Source organism: Rhinopithecus roxellana, chromosome 9 (assembly GCF_007565055.1).
Source record: "Rhinopithecus roxellana isolate Shanxi Qingling chromosome 9, ASM756505v1, whole genome shotgun sequence".
NCBI lineage: Eukaryota > Metazoa > Chordata > Mammalia > Primates > Cercopithecidae > Rhinopithecus > Rhinopithecus roxellana.
Window position 1 is genome coordinate 85,494,165 of NC_044557.1, and position 13,056 is coordinate 85,507,220.

At 46.1% G+C, this 13,056-nt stretch overlaps 1 protein-coding gene across 15 annotated transcripts in view; it reads left to right on the forward strand.

Annotated features, from left to right (window-relative positions):
• PTK2 (protein tyrosine kinase 2) overlaps positions 1 to 13,056 on the forward strand; it is a 357,696-nt gene that overhangs the window by 258,503 nt on the left and 86,137 nt on the right. For all 15 annotated transcript variants that reach the window (XM_030937412.1, XM_030937408.1, XM_030937413.1 and 12 more), the window contains one exon: positions 2,499 to 2,599. In XM_030937412.1, coding sequence (XP_030793272.1) covers positions 2,499 to 2,599 — 101 coding nt within the window. The remainder of the gene's footprint in view (positions 1 to 2,498; positions 2,600 to 13,056) is intronic.

Here is a 13,056-nt window from a genome sequence, read left to right on the forward strand (position 1 = left end):
ATGTTGGCAATATTACATGTTGATCATATTTTTAAAATTACTTCTGTTATTCTAATTTCCTTGCTTGGCATCAGAATTATGTCCCCCCATTTTTATAGTCATGAAATCAGGTGTTTTTGGACCCACTGGACCACGTCACCTTTAAAATCACCTCCAGTTTTGAGATCCTGTAGTTCTGTGAATTCTGTCCTGTGTCTTACTAATCCTAGTATACTGTGCAAGTAACCTCAGCCCTGACATTAGAAATTATAAATGCATACACCTTAACATACATGTCCACACACAGATGTGTATGTCTCTATGCAGTGCCCTCTTGGTCATCTTGGCTCAATTAGGCAGTCAAACTCATGTTACTGCCATAGGCCCCATTTGGCATCAACACTCCTGAGAGTACTACAGGACCATAAACAAAGTATGCCAGAAAGGCAGCAGCTGGCATTTCTCTCATGTGAAAGTCCTCACAGCTGTCCTAGAAACTTTTTTTTGTTTGTTTTTTAAGATGGAGTCTCAGTCTATTGCCCAGGCTGGATGGAATGCAGTGGCACAATCCCGGCTCACTGCAATGTCCACCTCCCAGGCTCAAGTGAGTCTCCTGCCTCAGCCTCCTGAGTAGCTGGGACTACAGGCGCACACCACCACACCCAGCTAATTTTGTATTTTTAGTAAAAATGGGGTTTCACCATGTTGGACAGGCTGGTCTCAAACTCCTGACCTCAGGTGATCCGCCCACCTTGGCCTGCCAAAGTGCTGGGATTACAGGCGTGAGCCACCATGCCCAGCGGAAAATCTTTTTTAGGGCCCTGAAAGCAACCATTTAAATTTAAGAGGACAAGACCACAGTGGTGGATGCAGGAACCATTTATGTCCAAGATAGAAATCCTTCGTGAGTGCCCCGTGGGTTGTGCTTCCAGGATCTTGCAAGGAACACACCCAGTTACCATAGTCTCCACACTCAGGGCAGCTTCTAGCTACAGCTTTCCACCAAGTATTTTTAGTCCCATTTCACTTCCTCCCCCAGCAATTTACCAGTCAAGAGTGATTTTTTACTGTAAAGATGGTTGCTGACTAAATGAATTACACACTCCTACTTATCAGATTTCTAGAGGAAAACCTAGGAAGCTAGCCCAAGGTCAGATCTGTCCATAGGAAAAAAGAAATGGTCCTCTTCTTCTTTCTTCTCCTCTTCCTCCTCCCTTCCTCCCCATCCTCCTCCTCCCCATCCTCCTCCTCCCCTTCCTCCTCCTCCCCATCCTCCTCCTCCCCTTCCTCCTCCTCCCCTTCCTTCTCCTCCCCTTCCTCCTCCTCCCCTTCCTTCTCCTCCCCTTCCTCCTCCTCCCCTTCCTTCTCCTCCCCTTGCTCCTCCTCCCCTTCCCTTTCCTCCCCTTCCTCCTCCTCCCCTTCCTCCTCCTCCCCTTCCTCCTCCTCCCCTTCCCTTTCCTCCCCTTCCTCCTCCTCCCCTTCCTCCTCCTTCCCTTCCTTCTCCTCCCCTCCTCTTCTTCCCCTCCCCTTCCTCCTTCCTCCCCTCCCCTTCCTCCTCCTCCCCTTCCTCCTCCCCTTCCTCCTCCTTCCCTTCCTCCTCCTTCCCTTCCTCCTCCTTCCCTTCCTTCTCCTCCCTTCCTTCTTCCCTTCCTTCTCCTCCCCTCCTCTTCTTCCCCTCCCCTTCCTCCTTCCTCCCCTCCTCTTCCTCCCCCTCCCCTTCCTCCTCCTCTTCCACCTCCTCCTCTTCCTCCTTCTCCTCTTCCCCCTCCTCCTCCTCTTCCCCCTCCTCTTCCTCCTCCGCCTCTTCCCCTTCCCCCTCCTCTTCCCCTTCCCCCTCCTCTTCCTCCTCCTCTTCCCCCTTCTCCTCTGCCCCTTCTTCCTGCTCTTCCCCTTCTTCCTCCTCCTCCTCTTCCCCCTCCTCTTCCTTCTCCTCCCCCTTCTCTTTCCCCTCCTCATCCTCCTCCTCTCCTTCCTTCATTCTTCTTCTTCCCCCCTGCCATATATGCAGAAGGAAAGAAGGGTTTTTCTTGACAGTGGTTATCTTACACCTCAATAGTAGGACATACCTTTTAGTGCCAATTTATGCCCATTTGTGAGCTGAACTGGCCTGTGGAATTGAGTTTAAAGTTCCCCTATTGCCAGCCTTATGTCTTAATTGAATTAGTCTTCAGAAAAGCTGAAAGTTTTCAGAAGTATAACTAGGCCGGGCGCGGTGGCTCACGCCTGTAATCCCAGCACTTTGGGAGGCCAGGGTGGGTGGATCACGAGGTCAAGAGATCGAGACCATCCTGGCCAACATGGTGAAACCCCATCTGTACTAAAAATACAAAAAATTAGCTGGGCATGGTAGCGGGCACCTGTAGTCCCAGCTACTAAGGAGGCTGAGGCAGGATAATCACTTGAACCCAGGAGGCGGAGGTTGCAATGAGCCAAGATTGCGCCACTGCACTCCAGCCTGGTGACAGAGCGAGACTCCATCTAAAAAAAAAAGAATAACTATGGAGAACTTTTTTCCCTAGTAACAATGCGTCAGTTTGACCATCCTCATATTGTGAAGCTGATTGGAGTCATCACAGAGAATCCTGTCTGGATAATCATGGAGCTGTGCACACTTGGAGAGGTACTGTGATCCCCAAACCTTACCTTCTGGACTCAGTGTTTGATATCTTTTGCTTAAGAAAGGGAAATATAAACAGTTTATATCTTGGATTTTCAGGAGAGTTCTGATTTAGGATGTGTCTCATGTGTGCGTGTGAAGAGACCACCAAACAGGCTTTGTGTGAGCAACAAAGCTGCTTATTTCACCTGGGTGCAGGCGGGCTGAGTCTAAAAAGAGAGGCAGCAAAGGGTGGTGGGATTATCATTAGTTCTTACAGGTTTTGGGATAGGTGGTGGAGTTAAGAGCAATGTTTTGGGGACGGGGGTGGATCTCACAAAGTACATTCTCAAGGGTGGGGAGAATTACAAAGAACCTTCTTAAGGGTGGGGGAGATTTTAAAGAACCTTCTTAAGGGTGGAGGAGATTGCAAAGTATATTGATCAGTTAGGGTGGGGCAGAAACAAATCACAATGGTGGAATGTCATCAGTTAAGGCTATTTTCACTTCTTTTGTGGATCTTCAGTTGCTTCAGGCCATCTGGATGTGCAGGTCACTGGGGATATGATGGCTTAGCTTGGGCTCAGAGGCCTGACATTCCTGTTTTCATATATTAATAAGAAAATAGAACAGTGGTAAAGTGTTGGGGCAGCGAAAATTTTTGGTGGTGGTATGGAGAGATAATGGGCGACATTTCTCAGGGCTGCTTCGAGTGGGATTAGGGGCAGCGTGGGAACCTACAGTGGGAGAGATTCAACTGAAGAAAGATTTTGGGGTAAGGGGTGACATTGTGGGGTTGTTAGAAGGAGCGTTTGTCGTGTAGAATTATTGGTGATGGCCTCGATGCGGTTTTGTATGAATTGAGAAACTAAACGAAAGACACAAGGTCCGAATAAAAGAAGGAGAAAAATAGGTATTAAAGAACTAAGAATTGGGAGTACCCGGGACATCCAATTAGAGAGTGTCTAAGGGAGTTCAACGTTATTGTTTGCTTGATTGGCAAGTTTTTGGGCTCTATCCTTGAGTTTTTTTATGTTGTCATATGCAAGGCCAAGTTGATTCAGGTAAAAATAACACTCTTCATTTCAAAATATACAAAGTCCTCCTTTTTCAGCAGTGAGTAAATCAAGGCCTCAGCAGTTCTGGAGGACAACTGCAGCTAAAGAGTCAACCTGGGCTTGAAGAACAAAGTTTGTGAGATATCTGTAACACTAGCAGAGAAGTCATTAGAGGGGCTGCAGAATGTTGTGGCAGCGGTTAAGATGCCTGCTATTCCAGTTCCAAGTGCAATAGTGGAGGCAGAAAGTCCTAGACCTACAAGTAAAGGGATTAGTGGGATGACTCTTTTGTTGTGTTGATATCACGAGGGGAACAGGCAGTTGTTCGTTCCCATCTGCAAACTGGATTTTGGTGGTAAGGAAGACTAAAGTACATGTGCCCCTCCAGTTGGCAGGTAGGCACACGTAGGTGGAAGAGCCACATAAAAAAAAGAGACCTTGTGCCAGGCAGAACTGGAAATGTAAAGTGAAAAGGTGAGAGGGCGTCCTGACAGAGGAGTCCTGCACCCCAAATCCTAGAGCTCCAGCAGGGGCAGCAGCTGTTAGAGGTTGTAATGGGGACTGATGGTGCAACCGTGTAGAGGGAGGGGTTCGGTTTTCATGGTGTATGAGAAAGCGCATAGTGTCCACAAGTAACCTTTCACTGCCATTCATGGGGCTGGGTATAAGCAAGCAAGGGGAGGGGCTAGGAGGAGATTCAGACGAGCAGAGGGAGGGTAACCAAGGATGGAGTGAGATGCAGGGTAGGTGTCTTCCTAAACAGTAGTGACTGCCAGTGTTTTTGAGTTTGTCAGTAATGATAGAGGGCTTATCTGTAATGCAAAGTTGGAATGCTCCCATCTGTTTGGTAATGTGTGTGGCTGGGTTCTGGATAAAAAGTAAAGAAACATTTGGACAGTGGAAGGTTGCCTAAAGGGATTCTAGGAGGCTGTTGTCGGGAGATGCATAAAGGAGCGGCAACAGGGATAGTTGTTTGTGTGGTTAGGGGTCCAAATATGGGGGGCGTGGAATTGACATAAAGAGAAAGGTGCCATAGGTAGATGCGGAGAAGTATGGCAGCTTGTTGGTGTGAAATATCTGGGGAGTTCTCACCAAAACTGTCTAGAAAGTAAAGAAGTTCCTCAGGCGGGTAAAGATGAGGACTTTTAAAGGAGGTTCTTAGGTGCAGGGAGATGGGAGAGGTAGCCCAGTCGGCCTGTAGAGTGGGGATGACTGTAAAAACAGGAAGAAAGGGAAACGCATAGCCAACAATTCTTTGCTAGAGAAGGATTGGAGGCGGTGAGGAGAGAGTGGGTGAGATTGATAGTATGCTGGAGGTAACCAGGGAGAGGTGGAGAGTGGCATAAGAATAGGAATGAGAATGAGAGTGAGTATAAAAGTAAAGAATAGAACTTCATCAGGGTGGGAGTATTGGAGCGTCCCTTGCCACTGAAGATCTTCTTTCTGTCCACTTCAAGAGAGACTTAAGAGTGGTGATTTGAGGTAAAACCAGGAGCCACTAAATACCAAGAGCCTGAGAAACTGAGGTGGGAAGACCAAACCGAGGAATTATGTCTGACAGAAGGGAGGAAATGACCGCAGTGGCCTTCTCAGACCCTGTGGGAAAGGCCTCTACCTATCCAGTGAAAGTGTCTACCCAGACCAAGAGGTATTTTAGTTTCCTGACTCAAGGCATGTGAGTAAAGTCAATTTGCCAGTCGTGGGCAGGGGCAAATCCCCAAGCTTGGTGTGTAGGAAAGGGAGGGGGCGTGAACAATCCCTGAGGGGTAGTAGAATAGCAGATGGAACACTGAGAAGTGATTTCCTTGAGGATAAGTTTCCACGATTGAAAGGAAATGAGAGGTGCTAAGAGATGGGCTAGCGGCTTATAACCTACATGGAAGAGGTTATGAAATGACAACAGAATAGAATGGGCCTGTGAGGCTGCAAAGAGATATTTTCCTTGATCCAAGAACCATTTGCCTTGTGTGGGATGAGATTGATAGGTGGAAGTTTCAGTGGTGGAGTAGGTGGGAGTGACCAGATGAGGAGAAAAATTGCTGTGAGGGATAGAAGTTGGAATGCAGCTGCTTTTTTAGCTACCTTATCAGCCTAAGCGTTGCCCTGAGCAATGGGATCTGATGCCTTTTGATGGCCCTTGCAGTGTAAGACTCCAGCTTCCTTTGAAAGTAAAGCGGCCTTGAGAAGAGTTTTTATTAAAGAGGCATTAATGATGGAGGACCCTTGTGTAGTGAGGAAACCTCTTTCAGCCCATATAACAGCATGGTGGTGCAGGACATGGAAGGCATATTTAGAGTCAGTATAAATATTGACATGTAATTCCTTTGCAAGAGTGAGGGCTCAAGTTAAGACAATGAGTTCAGCTTGCTGAGAGATGGTGGAGCGGGGCTGAGAGGTAGTGGAGTGGGGCAAAGAGGTAATCTCAATGATATATGTGAAAGATACTATACCATAGCCTGCCTTTGCTGGTATGTGGCAGTTAGGCCTGGTGGAACTGCCATAAATAAACCGAATGTGATCAGGGTGAGGAACAGGAAAGAAGGAAATAGAGTGAATGTCAGGTGGATCAGAGAGATACAGTCGTGGGGGTCAGGTGTGGTATCAGGAATAATGTAGGAGGCTGGATTGAAATCCGGGCCAGGAACAGGGGTAACTGTGGGAGACTCAACAAAGAGTGAATACAGCTGAAGGAGCTGGAGAGCACAAAGTATATGTGTCAGGGGGGAGGAAGAAAATAGATTTTGCAGGTTATAAGAACTGTAGAGAGTGAGTTGAGCATAGTTTGTGATTTTGAGGGCCTCTAAAAGTATTAGGGTGGCAGCAGCCACCACACGCAGACATGAGGGCTAGGCTAAAACAGTAAGGTCAAGTTGTTTGGACAAAAAGGCTACAGGGCGCTGTCCTGTATCTTGTGTAAGAACTCCGACCACACAGCCCTGCACTTTGGCTGTGTGTAATGAAAAGGGTTGGGATGAGTTAGGGAGAGCTAGTGTGCGGGCAGCTTCTAGGGCTGTTTTTAAGGAACAGAAAGGGGAGTAGTGAAAGGATTTAGGATCTGTGGGGTCAGCTAGGTTTGGTTTTGTGAGTTTATATAATGGTTCTGTTAGGATGGCAAAAGCAGGTATCTAAAGGCGAAAGTATCCTACCGTGCCCAGGAAGGAAAGGAGTTGTTGTTTTGTAGAAGGGGTTGGGGTTTGGGAGATTAGCCAGACACGATCAGCAGGGAGAGCACGTGTGTTTTCATGCAGAATTATGTTGAGACAGGTAATGAATGAGGAAGAAATTTGGTCTTGACTGAAGTAATGGGGGCTGTCCTTGAAGCCTTGCGACAGTACAGCCCAGGTAATTTGCTTAACCTGATGGGTGTCAGGGTCAGTCCAAGTGAAAACAAAGAGAGGCTGGGATAAAGGGTGCAAGGAGTAGTAAAGAAAGCATGTTTGAGATCTAGAACAGAATACTGGATTGTGGAGGGGTTGTGGAGGGAGGGGAGGTATTGAGGACAGGAGAGTGTATGGCTTTGTCACCATGGGGTGGATAGACAAGACAATTTTTTTGATAAGGTGCAGATCCTGAACTAACCTGTAAGGCTTGTCTCGTTTTTGGACAGGTAAAATGGGGGAATTGTAAGGAAAGTTTACAGGCTTTAAAAGGCTATGCTGTAACAGGCGAGTGATAACAGGCTTTAATCCTTTTAAAGCATGCTGTGGGATAGGATATTGGTGTTGAGCGGGGTAAGGGTGATTAGATTTTAATGGGATGGTAAAGGGTACATGATCCGTCGCCAAGGAGGGAGTAGAGGCGTCCTATACTTGTGGTTTAAGATGGGAAGATACAAGGAGAGGATGTGAAGGAGGCTTTGAACTGGGGCAAAAGGCAGCAACAAGGTGAGTCTATAGCCCAGGAATAGTCAGGGAAGCAGATAATTTAGTAAAAATGTCTCAACCTAATAAGGGAGCTGGGCAGGTGGGGATAACTAAAAAGGAGTGCATAAAAGAATATTGTCCAAGTTGGCATCAGAGTTGGGGAGTTTTAAGGGGTTTAGAAGCCTGGCCATCAATACCCACAACAGTTATGGAAGCAAAGGAAACAGACCCTTGAAAAGAGGGTAATGTGGAGTAGGTAGCCTCCGTATTGAGTAAGAAGGGGACGGACTTACCTCCCACTGTGAGAGTTATCGAAGCTCGGAGTCAGTGATGGTCCAGGAGGCTTCCGAGGCTATCAGGAAGCATCAGTCTTCAGCCACTAAGCCGAGAAGATCTTAGAAGGAGACAGAGCCTTGGGCCAGTTGGACAGTCCAATCTCCAGTGGGGTCCCGCACAGATGGGACATGGCTTAGAAGGAATCCCGGGCTGCGGGCATTCCTTGGCCCAGAGGCCAGATTTCCGAGGCTTGCAAGATCCTGGGGGAGGAAGTCCTGAAGGAACGCCTGACTGCTGTGGCTTAGGCGTTTTGAAGTTTTTGTGTGCTGGAGATATGGCTGGGTTTCTCTCACAGCAGAGGCAAGTAATTGCAACTTTTCTCTATTATTGTACACCTTGAAGGTGAGGTTAATTAAGTCCTGTTGTGGGGTTTGAGGGCCGGAATTTAAGTTTTGGAGCTTTTTCTAATGTCGGGAGTTCACTGGGTGATAAAATGCATATTAAGAATAAGGCGGCCTTCTAGCCCCTCTGGATCTAGGGCAGTGAAACGTCTAAGGGTTGCTGCTAAACGGGCCATGAACTGGGCTGGGTTCTTTACCTTGGATAGTTTCTTTAAGTTTGTCATAATTAACAGCTTTATAAGCTGCCTTTTTAAGCCCTTCAAGTAGGCAGGAAAACATATAATCTCACCTAGCTATACCTGGGGAATTGGCCTGATAGTTCCATTAGATAGTTCTAATGCCTTCCTGCAGGTCTGGCTCATGAAGTCAGTGGTTATCAGCATGAGATTTGCCTAGAGAAGAAAACTCTTTCCCATTCATCTGGGGAGAGGGTAGAAGTTAGGATGACATTTAAGTCACTCCAGGTTAAATTGTAGGACAGAGTTAGATATCGGATTTCCTGTATATATTTAGTGGGGTCTGATGAGAAAGAGCCTAAATGCTGGCTGATTTGGGAAAGGTCCAATAGAGAAAAAGGCACATGTACCCTGACTGTGCCTTCAGCTCCAGCCACCTCTGTAAGAGGAAATTGTTGGGTAGGTGGGGGAGGGCTAGTCACGGAATGAAACTGTAAACCAGACCAGGTGTGAGGAGGGGAGGTGATAGAAGGATTATAGGGTGGGAGAGCAGAGGCTGAGGAAGAATTGGGGCCTGGCTTGGCCTGGTGAGGAGCAGCCTGGGGAGGAGGGGAGAGGTCAGATGAGTCTGTAGAAAAGGATTCAAAGGACTCAGAGCTTGGGGTGGAGACTAAAGGAACAGACAGGAGAGAAAGAAAAAAGATTTGGGACAAGTCGCATTGGGAGCAGAGACTAGGGAGGGACCAAAGTGTAAAAGAATGCCTTAACGTCAGTCACCTCAGACCATTTGCCATTTTTTGACGAAAGTTATCTAGGTCTCGTAGGATGGAAAAATCAAAAGTGCCATTTTCTGGCCACTTATAACCGTTGTTGAGTTCGTATTGGGGCCAAGCAATGTTGCAGAAGAAAATAAGACACTAGATTTTAGGTCAGGCAAGAGTTGAAAAGATTTTAAGTTCTTGAGAACACAGGTTAAGGGAGAAGAAGGGGACTGGAGGGTAGAAGGTTGCCCATAGTGAAGGAGGCAAGTTTAAAGAGAAGGGTAGAGACACGGAGAGAAGGGGTGGGGAGCAGCCCTGGGCTGCAACATGGGTGAGCAGCCAAAGCAGGGGTTCCCGCCGTTGACTTGCCACCAAGGGAATGTGGGTGAATGACCAAGGCAGGCATCCCCACAGAGATCAGACACTAATGGAATGTGAGTGAATAATCAGAGAGGTGTCCCCGCAATGATTAAGCACCAAGGGAAGGGTGCCTTCTTGAGTTCATGATCGGCACCAGAGTTTTGGGCCCACAGATAAAATGTGTCTTCTTTGTCTCTACCAGAAAATGAAAGGAATTGAACTTAAGAGAAGGGAGAGATTGAAGGGTGGCACCAAGATTGAAAGGAGAAAGAGGTTGAGGGATAGTGAGAGAGGTTGGAGAAGAGAGTAAAAAGAGGCCACTTTCCCCGATTTAAAATCAGTGAAGTGTTCCTTGGGCTGGTTGGTCAGAGGACCCGAGGTCGTAGGTGGATCTCTTCACGGAGTGAGAGTGAGGACAGGGGACTGGTCTCCTGAAGGAGTCCCGCTGTCCCAGGTTTCGGCACCAAATGTCTCACATTTGCGTGTGAAGAGACCACCAAACAGGCTTTGTGTGAGCAACAAGGCTGTTTATTTCACCTGGGTGCAGGCGGCCTGAGTCCAAAAAGAGAGTCAGCAAAGGGTGGTGGGATTATCATTAGTTCTTACAGGTTTGGGGATAGGTGGTGGAGTTAAGAGCAATGGTTTGGGGACAGGAGGTGGATCTTACAAAGTACATTCTCAAGGGTGGGGAGAATTACAAAGAACCTTCTTAAGGGTGGGGGAGATTATAAAGAACCTTTTTAAGGGTGGAGGAGATTACAAAGTACATTGATCAGTTAGGGTGGGGCAGAAACAAATCACAATGGTGGAATGTCATCAGTTAAGGTTATTTTCACTTCTTTTGTGGATGTTCAGTTGCTTCAGGCCATCTGGATGTGCAGGTCACTGGGGATATGACGGCTTAGCTTGGGCTCAGAAGCCTGACAGGATGTATGTCATTAGGTTTTGGTTCCAAGAATATGGGTATAAATATCTTCATCATTAAATTCCCAAAGCATCCCCTTATGCAGTACTGGCAGCAATATCTTCCCCAGCCAAGTACTTTATCAGGACTGGTAGCAGCGGATGGCCAAATGTTTTTGTTTTATTTTGTTTTCTCTCTGGTTCCATTGCCTAAAAAACTAGGCCAGTGATCTGAGGATGAAGCAATCTTAATGGAGTTTGGGTAAATTAATGCTAAACTTAGGTAAATCTAAACATTTCCTTAATCTTTTTGGGAATTCACTTTGTAGCATCTTTTCTTTGAGAGACAAGTTCACCCTCTATTGCCCAGGCTGGAGTGTAGTAGCATAATCACAGCTCACTGCAGCCTTGACCTCCTGGGCTCAAGCAATTCTCCCCCGTCAACTTCCTGAGTTGCTGGGACTGCAGGTGCATGCCACCATGCCCGGCTAATTTTTTAATTATTTATAGAGATGGGGTTTCACTGTGTTGCCTAGGCTGGTCTTGAGCTCAAGCGATTCTCCTGCCTTGGCCTCAAAAAGTGTTGGGATTACCTGGCTGGTAATACCTTTTAAACTAATTCATTTAAATCACCGTTTCTTTTTTCTTTTTTTTTTTATTTTATTTTGAGACAGGGTCTCCCTCTGTCACCCAAGCTGGAGTGCAGTGGCACGATCTTGGCCCATTACAACCTCCACCTCCCAGGTTCAAGCACTTCTCTTGCCTTAGCCTCCTGAGTATCTGGGACTACAGGCACATGCCGCCATGCCCAGCTAATTTTTGTATTTTTATTGGAGACGGGGTTTCACCATGTTGGCCAGGCTGGTCTCGAACCCCTGACCTCCAGTGATCCGCCTGCCTTGGCCTCCAAAAGTGCTGGGATTACAGGTGTGAGCCACTGCATCCAGCCGTACTCTTTTAAAAATGATGACATGATTGTATATTTAGAAAACCCCATCGTCTCAGGCCAAAAATCCTTAAGCTGATAAGCAACTTCAGCAAAGTCTCAGAATACAAAATCAGTGTGCAAAAACCACAAGCATTCTTATACACCAATAACAGACAAACAGAGAGCCAAATCATGAGTGAACTCCCATTCACAGTTGCTTCAAATAGAATAAAATACCTAGGAATCAACTTACAAGGGATGTGAAGGACCTCTTCAAGGAGAACTACAAACCACTGCTCAGCGAAATAAAAGAGGACACAAATAAATGGAAGAACATTCCATGCTCATGGATAGGAAGAATCAATATTGTGAAAATGGCCATACTACCCAAGGTAATTTATAGATTCAATGCCATCCCCATCAAGCTACCAATGACTTTCTTCACAGAATTGGAAAAAACTGCTTTAAAGTTCATATGGAAGCAAAAAAGAGCACGCATTGCCAAGACAATCCTAAGCCAAAAGAAAACTGGAGGCATCATGCTACCTGACTTCAAACTATACTATAAGGCTACAGTAACCAAAACAGCGTGGTACTGCTACCAAAACAGAGATATAGACCAATGGAACAGAACAGAGCCCTCAGAAATAACACCACACATCTACAACCATCTGATCTTTGACAAACCTGACAAAAACAAGAAATGGGGAAAGGATTCCCTATTTAATAAATGGTGCTGGGAAAACTAGCTAGCCATATGCAGAAAGCTAAAACTGAATCCCTTCCTTACACCTTATATGAAAATTAATTCAAGATGGATTAGAGACTTAAATGTTAGACCTAAAATCATAAAAACCCTAGAAGAAAACCTAGGCAATACCATTCAGGACATAGGCATGGGCAAGGACTTCATGTCTAAAACACCAAAAGCAATGGCAGGAAAAGCCAAAATTGACAAATGGGATCTAATTAAACTAAAGAGCTTCTGCACAGCAAAAGAAACTACCATCAGAGTGCAGGCAACCTACAGAATGGGAGAATTTTGCAATCTACTCATCTGACAAAGGGCTAATATCCAGAACCTACGAAGAACTCTAACAAATTTACAAGAAAAAAACAACCCCATCAAAAAGTGGACAAAGGATATGAACAGACACTTCTCAAAAGAAGACATTTATGCAGCCAACAGACACATGAAAAAATACTCATCATCACTCGCCATCAGAGAAATGAAAATCAAAACCACAATGAGATACCATCTCATACCAGTTAGAATGGTGATCATTAAAAAGTCAGGAAACAACAGGTGCTGGAGAGGATGTGGAGAAATAGGAACACTTTTGCACTGTTGGTGGGACTGTAAACTAGTTCGACCATTGTGGAAGACAGTGTGGCGATTCCTCAAGGATCTAGAACTAGAAATACCATTTGACCCAGCCATCCCATTACTGGATATATACCCAAAGGATTATAAATCATGCTGCTATAAAGACACATGCACACGTATGTTTATTGTGGCACTATTCACAATAGCAAAGACTTGGAACCAACCCAAATGTCCATCAATGACAGACTGGATTATGAAAATGTGGCGCATGTACGCCATGGAATACTATGCAGCCATAAGAAAGGATGAGTTCATGTCCTTTGTAGGGACACGGATGCAGCTGGAAACCATCATTCTCAGCAAACTATTGCAATAACAGAAAACCACACACCGCATGTTCTCACTCTTAGGTGGGAACTGAACAGTGA